Source organism: Mesitornis unicolor, unplaced genomic scaffold, assembly GCF_000695765.1.
Source record: "Mesitornis unicolor isolate BGI_N332 unplaced genomic scaffold, ASM69576v1 scaffold41591, whole genome shotgun sequence".
In the NCBI taxonomy this organism is placed as follows: Eukaryota; Metazoa; Chordata; class Aves; order Mesitornithiformes; family Mesitornithidae; genus Mesitornis; species Mesitornis unicolor.
The window spans coordinates 1-18,224 of NW_010165288.1; the positions used below are offsets into that span (position 1 = coordinate 1).

The following is an 18,224-nucleotide window of genomic DNA, read 5'->3' on the forward strand; positions in this document are numbered from 1 at the left end:
GAAAAAAATTACTGTTAAAACAGAGTATATTTGGTTAATGTTGGCAGCAGCAGACTGCAGGACTGATCGTTCATAAGATAGTACAGGTATTATATTATTTGTTCTATTCAGAAGTCCTTTAAGCAACTGCAAATGGTGGGACATGAGAAAGCAAAGTCAAACTGAATACAAAATGTTTTTCATCAAGAAACTGAACTGATTAGTGATGTGTTATGGCTGAGGCTAGTCAGAGGTGAAACTTGGTGTGTTGAACTAGAGTGGTGGCAAGTACTAATTACTTGAAGTTAATTTTGCTGAGTGAACAGCCTTGGTGTGTGCTTGCTTATAAATGTGCTTTCTTGCAAGTATATTCCAGGTAATCAAACAACTAAAGAAGGGAAATAAAAGTACAGGTTAGCAGGGTAGGTCAGTGAAAAGCTCAGAGTTTGCTTATGTATGGCTCACTGTTTGCCAGAACCCACCAATGTGACACATTACAGCTATTCACTCACTTAGACTTCTGTAGCTGTGTTTATCATTATTGGGGTGAACTGATTCATAGTTTTGATTTTCCCTACCAGTTGCTGTTGTGGCTGTCTTGCAAATGTTACTGCAATAATGTCCTAATTTTTTTTTCACTTGAATTCTAGTTGCAATGAAAAATTGTAACTTCTCAGTTGTGTCGGGTGTCACCTGTAAAGTTACATTACAAAACTTCTTTTTTTTGGTAATCTTGTCTAATATACATATGGATATATATTAGATGATATACACACTGTTGAAAAGAAAGTCCAGAGGATGTGTCACAATGTATGAGAAGCGGGGAAAATGAAAAGAGAGCTGCGTTGTAAATACTTGTCAGTTCAAGCAGAGAAGCGTTCTGCAGAACCCAAGGCATTACTCTGTTTAAGCAGCTTAGCCTAGATGAACTGTGGGCCTAACACAGTACTAAATGGGTCACTGCTGGGGTGTATGCATGTCCACCCTGTGCTGTTAATTAGCTGTAGGTAGAGTCCTTGGAGTTCTGGCTGTTACAGTGGTGAATATGAACTTGTGTTACTTAGCCATGTATGTTGTTAACAATTTTTTGTTGTTCTGCAGTAGAATCTATAAAACGTCACTCTGACAGTCCCAGGAGTGCTGTAATGAATTTGCATTACATCTGTTTGTATCTTGAAATGTATTAACTTTAGTGCATCAGTAGGTCCAGTTAACACAGAAGCATTTAGAGATTTTGCCAACAATAATGTTTATGTAGAGCTCTGTGATAACAGTTTTCAAATAAGCCTTACAGGAAGCTTGTTTCTGTTAACCTTGGAGGTTAACATTTTTCTCAGCCTCAATGAATCTTGTTTCTGCAGAGTTTGATGACCCTTCTGCTATGGTGGTACTGGCAGAAGAAGAGCTGGTAGTTATAGACTTGAAAACTGCAGGCTGGCCAGCAGTCCATCCTCCATACCTGGCTTCTCTTCACTGCTCAGCAATCACCTGTTCACACCATGTCTCCAACATCCCGCTGAAACTGTGGGAGAGGATTATCAGTGCTGGGAGCAAGCAGAACATTCACTACTCAAATATGGTATGGCAGCTTTAAATGTACATGTGTTCCTTCCCATGCATTTAAGAGCAGGATGACTGCTCAATGTGGGTGGTCTGTGCTGCTGGCTGCATGTGGAGGGATGAGTCCCCGCAGACATTGTCCTGCCTCTTAACAGGGTCAAGAAAGGCTTTTTCCCAGAGCACCACCAATGCACACTGGGGGATTAAAATGTGATTTTTTTTTCAGGCTTTGACATGCTAGAAGGAAAGTCTGAGTGTTCCCAGCTGTCAGTGGTAACAAACTTCTTGTTTAGAAGCATGAAGCTTTCGGCACAGCTTCTTGAGGAAATGTGTAGAATATCTTCTAAAAAGCACAGCTGGTGTCAGAACAGGAACATCTAATCCAAACAAAAGCTAACAGCATGGACTGTTTCACTGCCACTTGCGCTGAAGTTCATGCTCTCCTGCTGACTGCATATTCTCTTCACATTGTTACTGCCTAGGAAGTCACAGTCTTCCCTTAATGTATTTGTAGCCGTGGCCGATTGATGGTGGCACCAACATAGCTCCAGATCCTCCACAGAGGGACTTGCTTCTAACAGGGTACGTACTTAACTAGTAACAATCAAGGAGCCCTTTCCAGTTTCTGTTCTTACTTTGGGACTAACTGAGGCTTTCCCATGAGATTAAAGTCTGCTCATCTTGTAGGGAGAAGGCTGCAACTTTACAATGCAACTTCTCAAAGCTGGGCTGCTAGCTTTGTAAAGCTAACTGATTCTACTGCTTCTGAGCAAACAGGTTGTGACGTCCATAGATAACCTATAAAGCTGGCTTATTTGTAGTTCTGGTGTGTTATCCATTCCCCCCACAAACATCAGTGCAGAAGTGCAGGCAGTAATGCAGACTTGATCAAAGGGAGCAGTGTACAAGTGGAGCTTAATCTTGCACGTTTTGAAGCATTTTCCCTCCTACTTTACACCATTCTGAACCTCAAACCAGAGGTAAGCTTGGACTGTCTGCTTTGATCAGCATGAACAGATCTAGCTAAGTAGTGGAAGTAGCTAACAAGACAGTGTTTCATCACAGAAAAAAGGATCATTTTTTTTCCAAAGCACATTTAAGAATTTCAGTGGGCTGTTCTTCAGATTTTGTTCTTGATGCAGCAAGCTGTTAGAAGTCCTTATCTTTGCGTTGGAAGAATGTTGCCAATTTTCACCTGGCAAACTTAAGCTTGATTTCTTTCCATTCCTCCCAGTAATTGTTTTCTTGTCAAGGTGAATTGTTCCTTCTATATACTAAGCTTTTTTCTTTTTCAGTGCTATTTGGAGTAATCTTAAATTGTACACTGGTGTCAGATCATCCAGAACAAAGTGGTTTAAGAAAACAACAATCTAAACCATAACAAACCCAGACTCAACAAAAAACCCGCCTTAAAATCTTTTGCTTGAAGCTCTAAGTTGTCACAGCTCAGGGCTTCATAAATAATGTGGTTTAATCTTTGGCTGTGTTTTCCCCTCTGTTTTATCATCCTTATCTGGGTGATTTGCTGTCCTCCTGTATGATGTGTGTTTCTGTAATCCTCCCCATACAGGCATGAAGATGGCACTGTGCGGTTCTGGGATGCATCTGGTGTCTGCTTGCATCTCCTTTATAAGCTAAGCACAGTGAGAGTATTTCTCACAGATGCTGATCCCAATGACAATATGAACACCCTGGGTGAGGACGAATGGCCTCCACTTCGCAAGGTAAGGTAGTTATTGCTTGTGGAAAACCCAAGGAGTTTGATTCTTGTCGTAGTTAACGCATCTGCAAAGACCTGCCACTGTGTGTTCTCTCACCTAGGTTGGTACCTTCGACCCTTATAGTGATGATCCTAGACTTGGGATCCAGAAGATCTACCTGTGTAAATACAGTGGATACTTGGCTGTAGCTGGTACAGCAGGACAGGTATTGAAATGTAAACTGTCATCATAAAACTTGCTTTTAGTGCACATTGTCACAGTGTAACTGGGAGTTGTGTTAAAATTCCAAATACTCATTTCTATAGCAACAAATCGATCCAGTTGCTGGAAACGTTGATTCTCTGTTTTCTCTAATCTGTATTTTAGACTTTTATCTAATGATATTTTTGAGCCCTGAGAGATGCTGTAGTTTTGCAGCTGCTGAGAAAGCCTGCAGCTTAGAGAATTGCTTGAATTGTAAAAGCTGTAGCAAAGTTCGTCATCTTCCTTTCAGGTGCTAGTGATGGAATTGAATGATGAAGATGCAGAACATGTTGTGGACCATGCTGAAGCAGATCTCCTGCAGGATCAAGAGGGCTATCGATGGAAAGGTCATGAAAAACTAAAGACTCGAGATGGACCAGTTCGATTTGAAGCTGGTTTTCAGCCATTTGTCCTTGTCCAGTGTCAGCCACCAGCTGTAGTCACCTCATTGGCCCTTCACTCTGAGTGGAAGCTTGTGGCCTTTGGTACCAGTCATGGTTTTGGGCTTTTTGACCACCAGCAGAAACGACTGGTCTTTGTCAAGTAAGTATCTTCTTTCCAGGATCTGAGGTAATCCTCTGTTAAAGATGGCCTGGAATTGCTAACAAAGCAAGTTGTGATAAGTGATTTCTCAAGAGAATCAGTGTAGCAAGAAGCCCTGCCTCACCGGACTCTGTCCTCGAAGATCTTCAAGAATATATAAGCATGTTCTGACATTTGTATGTGTCCTGTCGGACCCTTGGGAGTGATTGCCACCTAGTAGAAAGTCACCATGGTGCCTACTGTGTCTTCCTCTTTCAGATGTACGCTGCATCCCAGTGACCAATTGGCTTTAGAAGGCCCACTGTCTCGAGTGAAATCCTTGAAGAAGTCCCTCCGTCAATCATTCAGGCGGATCAGAAGAAGCCGAGTGTCCAGTAGGAAGCGACGAGGTGGTAGTGGAAATGCCTCAGAGGTGAGGGGTCCACCTTTTTTGCTTCCTGTATGTTTATAGGTTGTAGCATGCAGAGTCCTGATTAGACTGCCTAGAGCAGGAGGTGGTCTGCAGTCCTGCTATGGGACCAGTAGCTACCGGTGTAAGGGCAAAAACGACACCTTCTGATGCAGCTATCTGTTAGATAAAATCATCACATTTCTAGAGAAAGAGTATTGTCTGAACATACGATGCAGAATATACCTGTTCATTGGTGTGATGGTGTTTTTGTTTCCTATTGCTGCCACTCCTATTCTCTCCCTTATGTCTTTGCCTGACTGACAAAAATGTCTCCTCATCTTTGAAGGTGCAAGAAGCAAACGCCAAATTTGACCAAGACACACTGCAGGAAATGGAACTGGCTCCAGTCCAACGGAAGATTGAAGCCCGATCTGCAGAAGACTCTTTCACTGGCTTTGTGCGCACCTTATATTTTGCTGATACCTTTTTGAGAGACAGTAAGTAGAAAAAGCATCTCTCCTTTTTTTCCAAATGAGTTTTTCTTCCTTCTGCCAAGGAATGTATTAGGATTTACTGCCAGGAAAATTCAGCACCTCCTGTGTCCTACTTTGTGCTATACTGAAAAACTAATATAGAACAAGAGCATATGTTGCCATGCAGGACTGTTGTTTGCCATTCTGGCTGCTGGCTAATCCAAGGCAAGTAGTAGTTCATCTTTGGATGCAGCCTTTATGTATGGCTTTAAAATGTGCTGGAGTGACACCTGACATTTTAGTGTAGTCTTTTCCTTGTCTCCTTACTCTAAAGTTCACCCTTGCCCTGAGCAGTGCCTTTGAATTTTGGTGAGGATAGTGGCTGGTTGTGCAGCAGAGCCCAATCCGATATTATGGGCAAGTTTACTCTGCTTATACGTGATATAAAAACATGAAAACCGGATGCAGCAATTGTGGTGTCTGATGGAAACGGCACTCTGTTCCCTTTATTCACATGCCATGTCCTTTATCAGGGCTGCTGATGGGCATATATTGGAAAAGAGGTTCTATAAACCTGTAGCTTCCCTGTCAAGTCTGCCCTAATGTAAAGATACTTAGGATGCAAACTGTAAAGCCAGTGGAAAGCAGTTGTCCAAGGGTGTCACAGGTGGTGCTTGCTCATGACCCTTCTTGTTGCTCCAGGCTCCCGCCACTGCCCATCCTTGTGGGCAGGTACCAATGGAGGTACAGTCTACGCCTTCTGTTTACGTGTTCCTCCAGCAGAGAGGAGGATGGATGAACCTGTCAGGGCAGAGCAGGGTAAGTATGGCTTGTGAAAGCAAGTTCCTAATGGGCCTGAGCTATCACTCATATAACTGAGTCATATATGGAAAAGCAAGGTAGCTTGGTTACTGCTGTTTATTAGTGAGAGTGGAGCTAAGTGTAGCAGTGTCTGAGCTATAGGTAAGCGAGCTCCAGCACTGCCTGACAAGCCTTAACCTCATTTCCTACTGATTTCAGAAATCTAAATTTGCGTCAGCTGTCACTGAAGTTTACCATCAGGCCTCAGTGCACACATACCTGATTCTGACAGCTGGACCTTCTACCTTTATGTAATAATAGTTACTGTTTAACATGAACCAGTTCAGTCCAAATACCCTTTAACTACTAAATCTTTTTAGGCAGTTTTTTTTAGCCACATCATGTAGGTCTCCAGCTTTAAGAGGATATGGGTGAGGTACTAAGACAATGTCTCTGCCTAGGCTCCCGTTTGGTTTTTCTATTTGTTTATTTTTCTCCCTGTCTTGCTTGTCTAGCTAAAGAGATTCAGCTGATGCACAGGGCTCCTGTTGTGGGTATACTTGTCTTGGACGGACGCAGCACTCCCCTCCCAGAACCTCTAGAAGTAGCACATGACCTTTCTAAGAGTCCTGATATGCAAGGCAGCCATCAACTGCTGGTGGTATCTGAAGAGCAATTAAAAGTAAGTATCACCCAGGAGGTGCATATGGACTGTGCATAAATTCTGCTAAAGCACTGAGCACTACTCAGTGGAAAGATAACTCTTGGGAGTGCTTTCTCTTCTGCACCTGAATAACACCCCTGAGGCAGTGTTTCTGTTTGATGTAGTCCATAAACCAGGTGTGTGCTGACAAATGGGGAATTAAGCACAGTGATGCACATGCTGAACATAGAAATTTTATTCCTATATTATATTATACTCTTTGGACAAGGCTGCTTCTGCTTTTGGGAAAGAGGTTTTGCTGTGGTTAGTGCTGAAGCAGGACTTGGCAGGCATTTCTGTGAAGTAACTAAAAAGGTTCTTGTTTTGAACACTAACCAGTCAGCATAGAAGAGAAGACTTGAAGTAGCTTGCTGTAGGCTGGCCCTGTTTGTTTTTTTAATGTGGAAGAGCACAGAGTTAGTGTAAACCCTGTTCTCTTTCTGTAATAATTTGTAGCCAAATATGGAGGGGTTTTGAAAGAACTAGGGCAGAAATGCAGTTTGCAGCCTTAAGGGTAAAACTGCTTGATGTCAGAACAGAAGTAGGTTCTAACACTTGACTGTGACTGATTACTTCTTGTCCCATGAGCGGGGGGCCAAGTTGACTCGGATTACACCTGTGTGTGTTCACTGTGAATGAAAACATTGTTAAAGCAGGGAGCAGCAGATGTCCTGGGATGTGACTGCTGCTATTGTGCAGGAAAGAGATGTTGGCGTCTTGTTTCTGTTGACAGGTATTCACATTACCCAAGGTTAGCTCCAAACTGAAGCTCAAGCTGACGGCACTGGAAGGCTGTAGGGTACGAAAGGTGACGGTTGCGAACTTTGGCAGCTGCAAGACTGATGAATATAGTGAAAATGACCTGGCTGTCCTGACTAACCTGGGAGACATTCAGATCATCTCACTGCCCTTCCTCAAGTTACAGATCCGCTACCCTTGCATCCGCAAAGAGGATGTGAGCGGCATTGCATCATGTGTCTTCACCAAATATGGCCAAGGTAAACTGTGCTGCTCCCAAATCATCCACCTCTGCTGTGTGTTTGAGACAATGGAAAAGAGGTTATAGAGTTTAGTTTAGAACTGGTAGTGTATATATGTGAGTATTATGTAAATATGTCCATTATATGTTTCTGGCCAGTACCAGTTGCCAACAGGTACCAACATGTGAATTAGCAGAAGCAGAGGTGAGTTTATTCCATTATTGCTAATGAATACACTAGTTTTCAGATAAGAGGTTGGATGTGCCCCATAGGTAGCTTCCATCTGGCCACCCGTCTCCTGTCTGGAGCCAAGAAAATTACTCCCTAAGCAGCAGGCACTCTGGAAATGGCTGTATTGGACCTCTTACACATGCCAGTGGCTTAACACTCCAATTGCAAAACTGGGATCCAGCATCCTATGGCTGCTGAAGGTGGATTGCTGCTTTGAAGATTAGTTTTCACATATTTCTATGCTGCTTTTCATAAATGTCGGCACAGGACAATACAATCCTCTCAGCATAATCTTAAATTACCCCGTCCTTGGGAACCAGTCGTTGGGAAACTGGGGTATTATCTTCCTCAGTGATTCCTCCTCATTTAGACAGGAGGAAATGCAAACCCTTTCTGCCAAACATAAAGGATGCTTAAATCTGTTCTTTTTTGGATCACCTCTAGTTCTGGAACTGTATTCTTGGACTTGAGTTGCTTATAAATTCCCCATTATCTGTAGGTTTCTATCTGATCTCACCATCGGAGTTTGAGAGGTTTTCCCTTTCTACCAAATGGTTAGTGGAGCCCCGGTGCATTGTGGACATGCCAGAAGTTACAAGCAACAATCATGTGCACAAGTCTGGCATGGAAAATGCAGCAAGAAAATCCAGGTAAAGTCTGTAAAACTCTTGCACACTGACTATGTCTGAGTAGTGAGATCTACTTGGCTGTTTCCAACGAAGTTTTGTATTTTTGTAGACAATGTCTTATTAAAAAAAAAAACCAACAACAAAACAAACAACAAAACTCCACCAAACAAACCAAAAACAAACCCACAAAAAAACCCCCACAAAACAGACTTTGAAGTCTTTGTTAAGAACGTTCCTAGATGGACAAAGTAATGAAGCATTGCAATTGGTACCCCTAAGCTACAGTCGTAAACTGGATGCTCTGGCTTGCTTTACTTGTTCCCTAATGATGTGTCTGCCTGATACCTGGCTCTTGCATACTTGAGGGTCTGTGAGTTACTGACAAGGCTGAACTGTTGTTCTGTGATGGGAAATCCAATATTCCTTCTGTCCTCTTGGAACATCAGCAAATAACAGTAGATCTGACACTAATGGAGATACTATAGGAATTTTATTCCAAAAATTTAGAAATCTTCTCTGATGCCTGCAGATTTCCACATCACCAATGTGTGATAAAGCCCTTCCTACATTCTTGCTCAACAAACCATTTAGTTGGTGTGCACTGGAGCTTCTTGTAGCTGCCAAGAGTATACCTGAATTCTCTGTACCCCTATGCCTCAGAGTTGGTGATTGTCTGCCCCCTTTCCTTTTCTAGGGGATCAGGAAGGTGTTCGGGTGACTATGGAGAAGATGGTAAGCAAAATATAACTGTACTAAATGTAGCATGGTGCTGTGTAAACCCTGAATCACCTTTCCTATTGCTACAGTTGATATTTTCTACCTAAGAATTGGGGAAGTAAGGAGGTACATGAGGGAAACATTGTGACCTGCCTGGACACAGTAGTTGCTAGCTCTAAGGCAAGTTACATGTGGCAAGATTGCCTTGAAAGGATAGAACCTAGATTCTGCTGGAGGCGGCTGTGGGAAGACAGTCTGAAATTACAGATGACATCTTTTGTTAGCCAAACTAGTGTTGCTGGAAAATACGGTTCAGTATGTGAGAGGCTTAACTGGATTTTTTTTTTCCTTGTTATGTTGTGGGTTTCCAAAACTGCACATATTTCATGAAAAAGGGAAAATATTGTATGGTAAAAGCTTTTTTTCCTTTTTTCCTAGAAAGGAAGTCTGGGAGGCTGATGGAACATGCCTTACTCAATGATGAAAGTGAGTGAGAGAAAGTCTTGCTACTGGCAGGGTAGATGCCTTTCTGGGTAGGAAGAGAAAAAAGCTGCTAGGAATCTTGCGGATTCCAGTACTTGTTCAAAGGGTTCTGCAATTACCTAAGACTGGTAGAAATACTGGGTTTTCACATAGAAGTGAGGGGCTGGACAGATAGTCAAGCCTCAGGTAGGGGTTGTTCCACATTGCTGCATTCACTGCTGTGATAAGAGAAGGTTCTTTACTTCCCAATAGGACTTGTGTAAAATGGCAGCTGGAACAGACTGGTTTGGGGCTCTGGTACACTGGAACTAGCAACATTTCCTCTGGCAAATGACTGTTTCAGTTCTTTTTGCTAGCCTGTTCAGTAAAAACCTGGTACTGTTGAAGAGGCAATGATATTATAAGGTCTGACTTCTGTGTTGTGGGAGGCAGGTTTTAAAGGTCGTTCAGTGGGGAGGTGGAATGTGGTTAGGCTGCTGCTTGAAAGCAGATATCTGCTGGTTTGGCTCACTGTTTTAACCCTCTGCTTTCCAGAAGTCCTGAAGGAGATCCAGAGTACTCTGGAGGGGGGCAGAGGGTGAGTATCAACCAACTTCTGTTCCTAATGTGTGGGCTGGCAAGGGAGGTAATTTCTAGTTGAAAGCAGGGGATGTCTAACGTGATGGCAGGGATCCTTATGCTGGAGTCTGGTCATGTATGTGTCCCACAAACTATCAAAAGGGAAGAGTAAGAAAGGCAGGTTCTCTTGCACCTTTTGTCCCTTGACATTTTTTATAAATAATGCTTTGTCTCTTTCTCTCCGAAAAGCAGGAGAGATCACATTCCCACATCCCAAAGGAACAGGAGTCTGAGTATTCGCATACAGGTTTCTATTCATGTCAACCCATACTGATCTAAGGGCAGGCCACACGGGCTTAGTTGGTCAAGGATGGGACTCTGGAGTTTTAATCCTGGCTTGACACTATGACTTGGACGTGTTCAATATCTCTGCTCCCATTCTGTCTATACAATAGAGCTAAGCTACCACCATGGGTGCGGGGCTTTATCTTGTCTCCTTAGAATACTGATGTTCAGGTGACAGGGGCTACGAGGCGCAGACAAAGGACTACTGTTTGCAACAGATGCAGGAAGCTTGGTGGGATTGGTAACTGCTGGTGTCTAAGGATAAGTGACTGCCTGACATGCTCTGCTCTGTGCACTTCCTCTGGACACTACCTAATCCTGGTCTACTGTCAGCAGCTGGGAGTGGATGGGATGATACTACATTGCAATAATGAATCTTTTCTTGTGTCATTGCAGGAGCTATGTAGAAAGAAATTTGGCAAGAAGTCCATTAGGACATGGACTAAGTAATGGAGGAGGTACGTGAAGCTAAAGATATTTCAGGCCCAGTGGAGCAGCCAAAGGAAGCAGAAAGTAGAGTGAAGTTTCCTTACAAAATTCAGCTTTTTAAAATGGTTTGCAATAGTGCAGAACTCTGATCTGAATTTTCAGGACGGGAATCCTCTTGCTGTGTGATGTACTAGCACTAGTCAGCACCTTATGTGCCATATGAGTAGATATGCTGGATCAGTTATAAAGGAAGAGCTAAAAAACTTTTGAAGGCTTCTGCCTAACCCTTAACCTTACCATAAAGCAAGCTGGAGAGGTAGCCAGAGCTCAGAGCAGTAATCTTCTGAGCCTTACTAAGGGTGTCTTCACTGAGCATAACAGGATATACAGAATCCCTCTTTCCTTCCTCTGTGCTTTGAAGGTTTGAGTAGTGACCACAGCAACATGCGAGACTACGTTAATTCTGAAAACCCTTGGGCAGATAATGTGGAGTGGAGAAGTTTACTATATTTTTGTAGGTTTATACATTGCCTTTCAAAATAAGTGCATGTCTAGTATGTGTGTGGGGATGTGCCTTGCTAGAGCTTTTGAGTGTAAATTCTTGTAGTTGATTCCATGATGCATGTTATATTATAGCATATTATCAACTCATTAGCGTTCAACTTCTGTTCTCTAAAATGACTTTTGCATTCTTTTATCCCAAAGCAGACTGACCAAAATTCATCAAGGACTTTCTGGCATTGGTTTGAGTGCCATAACACTACTGATTGGGCAAACCGTCCCTGGGGAGAAGGCACCACTGCTCCTTACATCGCAGGCTACTGAGCTGCAACTTGCATGCATATGCATGCCTGCCTCTGCCTCCCCTTTTAGTGCCTCATTAGAGACATCTCCTCTTGGAGCCCGCCTTGCATTAGGACAGAAGAAGATCACCAGGGCTGATGCACCACAAGCCTCTGAGTACATCTAACTTTTAAATGTTTGCACATTTCTCTTTTCTACTGGGCTGGGTTTTAAATTATAAATGTTACTGCCTTGGTGCAGGATTTTAATAAACGCACACTGTTACCTCCAACTGGTTTAAAATTATTTTTTGTACAATTTTTTAAAATCGTATGGGTATTTCAGTTTTAACGGAAACAGTTTAGAAATTTACTTTTTAAAAAAAACATTAAATAATATATGCTAGATTCATGTGACTGCTGTATATGGTATCTGAATGAGTAATTTTGGTTGTTTATGGTACTGTTAACTGGCTTTATGGATTTGGGTAGAATCTATTTTTGTAGCCATTCAAATCAGAGGAAAACTAATTGAACTTGATTGTTGTTTCAACACTACATTGCTCATTTTTGGAAATAAAACTCTGAATTCCCTTTTGTGATCCCTGTCTGTTCTCATATCTGTTCTTGCCATCAGCAGCTTCTTTGGCAACAGGCTTATGCCCACTTACTCCTTGAAGAAGGTGGAGCTGTTCCTCTCTGAGCTGTAGAGGCAAAGAGCACTCCTGGAAATCAAGTGGCCTGGTTAAGGAAGGTGGTGGTTTGGAGAAGATGCATGTGGCAAGCAAACTGATTGTATCACTGTCCTGCAATCCATACATAGTGTTCCCAGAAAAGGGTGCAGCTTATAGTCCCTGGAAGGTCATCTACTAGCTTGTCCTGAAATAACTTGGGTGATAACACACTGAAGGGAGAAACAGTTGATCTGATAATGCTGGTGTACTACTCAGCCAATGGATTTTGAATTGAAACTGGTGAAAGTGTGTGTCGAGCAGTTTATAACTCTTTAAACTTTTGGTTCCTTTGTCCCTGACCTAGCACTACTTTATTATTTTACAGCTAAGAAAAAGAACAGAGTATTCTCCTATTTCTCTTCTGTAACTTGCTTGTTAGCATTATGAGAGTCAGTGAAAAAGAACTAAATCCTCCTACACTAGGTGCTGAGCTGTTGTCTGTGGCATGGTTTAGAAATGTCTCCTTGGAAGTCCTCTTATTGCAGGCCCTGTTTTTATCTTCCTAAGCAAGGCAGAGGGATCCTTTTGTTTCTTAGAGTACTAGGGTGCTACTTTCTATGCTGCAAAAGAAAATGGTTGTAGAATTGCTGTTGCTCAGATGTTTCAGGCTTGCTTCCTTCTAGAAGTATTAGTATTTCCTTCAAAACGTAATTTATTGCTAATGAGGTTTTAGAGAGTCTTCTCTCCTGTTCAGCATGGTTTGACAAACTAGTTTCCTTATTTCTACTAGCTTATTTCCTTGTGTCTATTGCTGCAGAACTGAGGCTAACAGAAAGGTGTCCTTCTGTTTTCCACCTCTTGTGCCAGGCACTGATGCTGCAAATTTACAGGAAGTTATGGTTTAGTCAGCAGCTTCTGAGCTGGTGTGATAATGTGCATGTGCATCACCCTGGTGCACCCAGCTGCTTCTCTCAGCTCCTCACAGATGGACTGATTCTAATGCCATTTCTCAGTATTTAATTTGCTGGCAGGCTTTTGGTAAATGACATGGCAGTCCTGCTCAGAAAGGACAAAAACAGTTTGTAATTTATCCCCATTTTCAGCCACATAACTTGAAAAATTCAATAGGTCCACTAACAGTGTTAGACAAGTTACAAAAACGCTATCATATTTCATACATGCACATAATTATTCATTAAAGTGAATTTAGATTTAAAAGCAAAATGAAAACCCATCCAGGCTTCTTTTTATTTTCCTGAAAGCACAAGTCTGACTATTAATGGGATTGAGTAGTTTAGAATGTGTGCTGCACATAGATTTTTCCTAGCAATGCTTTGAAACCTGCAGCTGAAGGATTCACTTAAGTAAGCTGCTTGGCTTACTGTTGTGAGCAGAGGCATTAAGAATACTTTTAAAGCTGCCATTCCTAAAATACAGGAGAAATAGCAAAGGGGCAAAGGAGTAGAAGACTGAAACTCTTGTGTTGTGCTTTCAATTGTACTCTGAGCTTGTGACATTCAGAACTAGGGTATATTTTTTTGTACTGGCAGAAAACCACTAGCAAGTAAAATCAGGGATGGGATGAGATGTTAATGAAGAATGGAGTCTTCAGTGAATGTCTGTAAGCAGCTTTTGAATGTAATGGGAAAAAATCCCTCTGTCTCTCTCCTTTTCAGGAGTTGCCTTCTGAGTCTTGCCATTACCCTTAGTCTGCCCGACAGTTGACAGTAGTAATAATAGCCTGTTTCTGATCAGAGGATTCAGCTGCTGCCAAATTCTTTGAGTTTTGTGCCTACCTCTACTTTTCTCTTGACCTCCTTGTTTGGGATCTGATAGAAGCTTGCTGTCTCTAAGAGCTAATGCTTGGAAGCACACTGAGGGTTCGTTGGCCCTGATTAATGTTATTGCCAGTCAGGCTTTGGCAGTGCTCTCCCCTTCTCCTGCTTTGTGCAGTCTCATTGGGGTCTGGCACTGTAAAGCGCCCCCCTTCGCTGCAGGAACTGAGGTGCCATTAACACTGGCTGCCAGTGCTTGAAAAAATCCTTTCTTAAATCAGTGCTGGCAGCATGTTCCCTAACCTTGCAGACCTGTTTCTCTGCAGAGGGGAAAGTCTTGCATCACAACTAAAGAACAGCCCAAATTTTCCACATCTGAATACACATCTGGTACCTAATATGTGACAGTGTTTTATAGTGGCCTGAGTTTTAGGTCAAATGTTTTCTTGTAACGTGAACTCTTTTTACAGAGTTGCATATTTGGTGCAAAAACTTTCTAGCCCTAGAGAAGCTTGGCTTGGGCCTGTTTGTTTGGGGTTTTTTTCCTTTCTTTTTTTTTATTCTCTCCAATAGTAATGCAAGCTTTCCTCAGATATTTAGCAACTGAATAGTAGCTGAATTTGTCTAACAATTCTATTAGAAGAACATAAAGTCGGAAGGAAAAGTACTTTTCATCTTAGTCACAAAGCTTGAGGCATGTCTGGTTAGTGAGAGAATGAAACTTTTACAGCCTAATTGGTCTGTTTCTGAGAATATGGTTTGTAACTACTGCAGCTAGAATAAGTGCATGCCTGGACTGTAGTCCTAAGTTCAGCCTGCAAAGCATGTCACTGCCTACGTGGCCTCATGAATTGGGATGTCTTCTATAAGAGCAGGACTGACATGGCTGAAAAATGAGACACACTGTAGTGGCAGCCTTCTTCTAAAGCCCAACAGTCCTTGCTAAGCCATGTTATTTGGCTCAGTGATCACTCTCAAGTGAAGCCCAAGGTTGTGTTGCAACTGTAGCTGATTCCCTGAGGCAAGCCAGCTGGAGAAGACTAGGATTCCTTCCACAGCTGCCACATGCCCTTGGTCACAGAAAACGCAATGCTTTCGCTAACAGCCACAAGCCTCAGCATGATGATGAAGTTTTCCAGATTAGGTACAACTTATAAGAGGACCAGTAAAATTCTATGTGAAAAGGCTGCTGTAGCAGTAGGAGAACCGTTGAGATCATCCTGCTGTTGATTTTTTTTTTCCTGTTACTTGAATAGAAATTATTCCCCTCAAGCTGAGCTTCTCACCAAATGTGTCTGGGTGGTGGTTTGTGGTCGAGGAAAGGCCATTTCTTCATGTTGTTCCTGTGGAGACTGAAGTAGCCTGGCTTTCTCTGGTTGGCAGTTGCAAGCTCTGTGATAATAGTAAATGGTTGCAGGGAAAGGGGATTGTTTTCTCACCTAACTAGTTTATCCTTTAGTTAGTCTTCCCCATGGCGTGGGAAGTAAACAATTTAAGAATGCTCTTCTTGGTGTGAGTGGTCATCTTCCACTGCCTGTGTGTAGCTGCAAGGCTGCATAGGCTTATGTGTCGGGAAAGAGGGCTGTGTGTCAGCAGAGAGAGGTGAGTTTCTTTCCTTCTTGGCTGGGTGGTCCACAGCCCCCTCAGAGGTGAGTCTGCCTTACTTTTTATGCTTTCTCTCACTTCGGCCTCTGTTCCAAGGCCGGTTTGCAGAGTGGGAGGGCTGCACCTGCCCTCTCACAGCTGTTGCAGGGTCTCAGCCCTCTACTGCTGCTTCGCATCCAAGCCGCGACTGCTCCGAGGCAGGGGTCTGGCGGTAGTAGGGGAAACAGCTTCTCCTGGAGTGCGGCCTGCCCCGCCGCTCTGCCCTTGCCTCCGGCGCGGTGCCGTTTCCCGCCCTTTCGCCCGTCTCGAGCGGCGGCAGAGGGCGCTGCCGCCCGCCATGGCCGGGGCCCTGCACGCGCGACAGCTTCCACCCATGTGCTCTGCAGAGGGACAGCAACTCCTCTGCAGCAGCCTCTGCTTTTGCCACCTAAAATAGGATTGTGACAGCTACGAAGAAGTGGGAGATGGGCAAATTCAAGCAAGCGGGGCCTCTTCCACCACCAGCTCTGAGCAGGAAAGTCATACCCTGAAAGGTCAGTCAGCTCTGCCAGGGATTCTGAAGGGACTGATTTTCTTGCAACGAAATGCTGTTGTGTGAACAAACTTCTCATTTTCCTTTTGCATGTCATGAATGTGTGCTTTTTATGTTGACCAAACCGTGGGGATGGCAGGAGGAGGGTTTCCAGGAACACAACAAAGATAGGAGACCTAAAAGGCTCCTTGCAGTTGTGGACTGTTTCAGTAGAGAGGAAAGTGACTAAAAGGGTACTTTGTGTGGCTGCTACTGCTGCACACCTCTTCCTCAGCTAAATGCATAGAGACTGCTGCTCTCCAGCTCTTTGTTGCGTAGCTTTTGTGTCCAGAGCTATGTTATTTTTTAAATGGCTTTTTGGTGAGGGGCTGTCTTTTAAGATGAATGGTCCTGAACACATGCTGACAGCAGTCAGAAGTCACCCTAGGTAGGAGGGGCCTTTATCTCCGTGGGCAGAGCCAGCCCTGTCACTGGCTCTTGTCCTTCAAAAGATATAGGTCTCTTCTTCCTGTATACTCCTGTGGCAAATGAGTCTGTATGTTATGTGCTTTCTCCTAAAAAGACTGAATGTTGTTCATTTGTTTAACATCAGTTTCCTGTTCTCTGCTTATGCTTAGGGCAGAGACTTTAAAAAAATGAAGCTTGGATTCTGCTCACATTCCCCTTTCTTAAAGGGAACTTAAGCTTTATCAGATTGCTGTGCTGAGCCCTTGAAAAACAGGCTAAGTTCTTAAAAAAAACAAAACCATGTATGCAAACAAACAAAAAATCCACAAACAACTCACTCAAAACAAAAAAAACCTCTAAGCAACCCTAAAAAAACAACAGAACAAAAGCCTACACATCTGCTCCACAAGGGCATCTCCGAGCTGCCGAATGCTGCTCTAAAGTCAGATGTTACGGCTCAAATCCCGATGGAGGTAAGAGCCTAAGGAAGCAAAGAATATGCAGGTTCAAGTACAGTCTTAGTGTTATTTTAGGAGAACCCGCTAGGTTAGGTGGTATATCGAGTTGAAAGTGGTTTGAGCTATTGCTGAGGGCCCTTTATTCCAAACTGTGAAGTCTGAAGATTACTGGATATGGAAGAGTGCCTGTCCTGTTAGTTGCACTTCAATTTGATGGAGGTATTCTTATTCTACAGACAAGTACATTCTCCTGTCTTTATTTTGATACAGATAAGAACAAATTAATTGCAGGCTTGTGACCAAAGGAGGTATGTTAGTCCTCAATTGGTTTGATAGCCAGTTATGTTGTCACTGCTGTGACAATTTGCTCACAGTTCAAATCTGATGATGTATGCCTCTACTTTCATTATAGGAAGACATTTTGAATGCCAGTGAACACTAAGGAGGACTTAAAAACAAATTCATCTCAAAGAAATTCAGTTCTGGCAATTTAGGTGCATGATGCACAGTTTCTGGAAATAATAAAACGTAAGCACTAAAGGGTAGTCACCTACTATGGAATTAACCTTTAAAAAAAGGTAACTCAGTTTACTTGCTGGAGACTCCACATGGACCCATGCAGATGGCAATACTTCTCACAGAAGTTGGCCTTTACTAAAAGCAGTCTGAGAGTCCAGGCACTATGAATGCTGTCATGCAACATTCAAAGTCTATCCTTAAAAAGGCTTGTTTTGACTATGGTAAGTGGGACATAGAATTTCGAAGTGGAGTAATATCATGCCTTCTCTCAAGTGCATTGTGGTTTCAAAGACTCTAACCTTGGGTTGGATGGAAACCGCTCCTTGTGTGTTTCAACTCTGTTTTATGGTGGTGTTCTTCCCTGCTGTTCTCTGTGCCCGTTCAGCTGTTACTTAGACATTTGTATGTTAAGCCATTAGAAAACCCAGCTTGAAGGTAATATCTTCATCTAGCAATTTTTTTTAGTGCATAAGAAAAATGCCAGTTTCTCCATAGCTCACATCACAGCCATGAATGTATCGGAGCTCTGTGTGCCTCATTAATTATTAAGATGGGAGGCAGGTAGCGTTAACACTGATAAATTTTCTTTAATGAAAAGCAGCAGATAGTTTCTGTGATATTTTCCTATATCCTAAGGCTGAACAGG

General features: G+C 42.8%; 1 protein-coding gene across 1 annotated transcript; it reads left to right on the plus strand.

The window, feature by feature from the left end:
* Positions 1-1,321: 1,321 nt before the first annotated feature.
* On the plus strand, positions 1,322-12,161 carry LOC104548524 (lethal(2) giant larvae protein homolog 2-like). The gene is made up of 16 exons (XM_010194566.1): positions 1,322-1,558; positions 2,054-2,121; positions 3,110-3,263; positions 3,361-3,465; positions 3,754-4,046; positions 4,305-4,458; positions 4,784-4,934; positions 5,613-5,729; positions 6,227-6,393; positions 7,148-7,412; positions 8,125-8,275; positions 8,949-8,986; positions 9,410-9,457; positions 9,989-10,031; positions 10,754-10,815; positions 11,492-12,161. The coding sequence occupies exons 1-16, from the start codon at positions 1,322-1,324 to the stop codon at positions 11,497-11,499; spliced, it is 2,061 nt and encodes a 686-aa protein (XP_010192868.1). The 3' UTR covers positions 11,500-12,161.
* Positions 12,162-18,224: the final 6,063 nt, after the last annotated feature.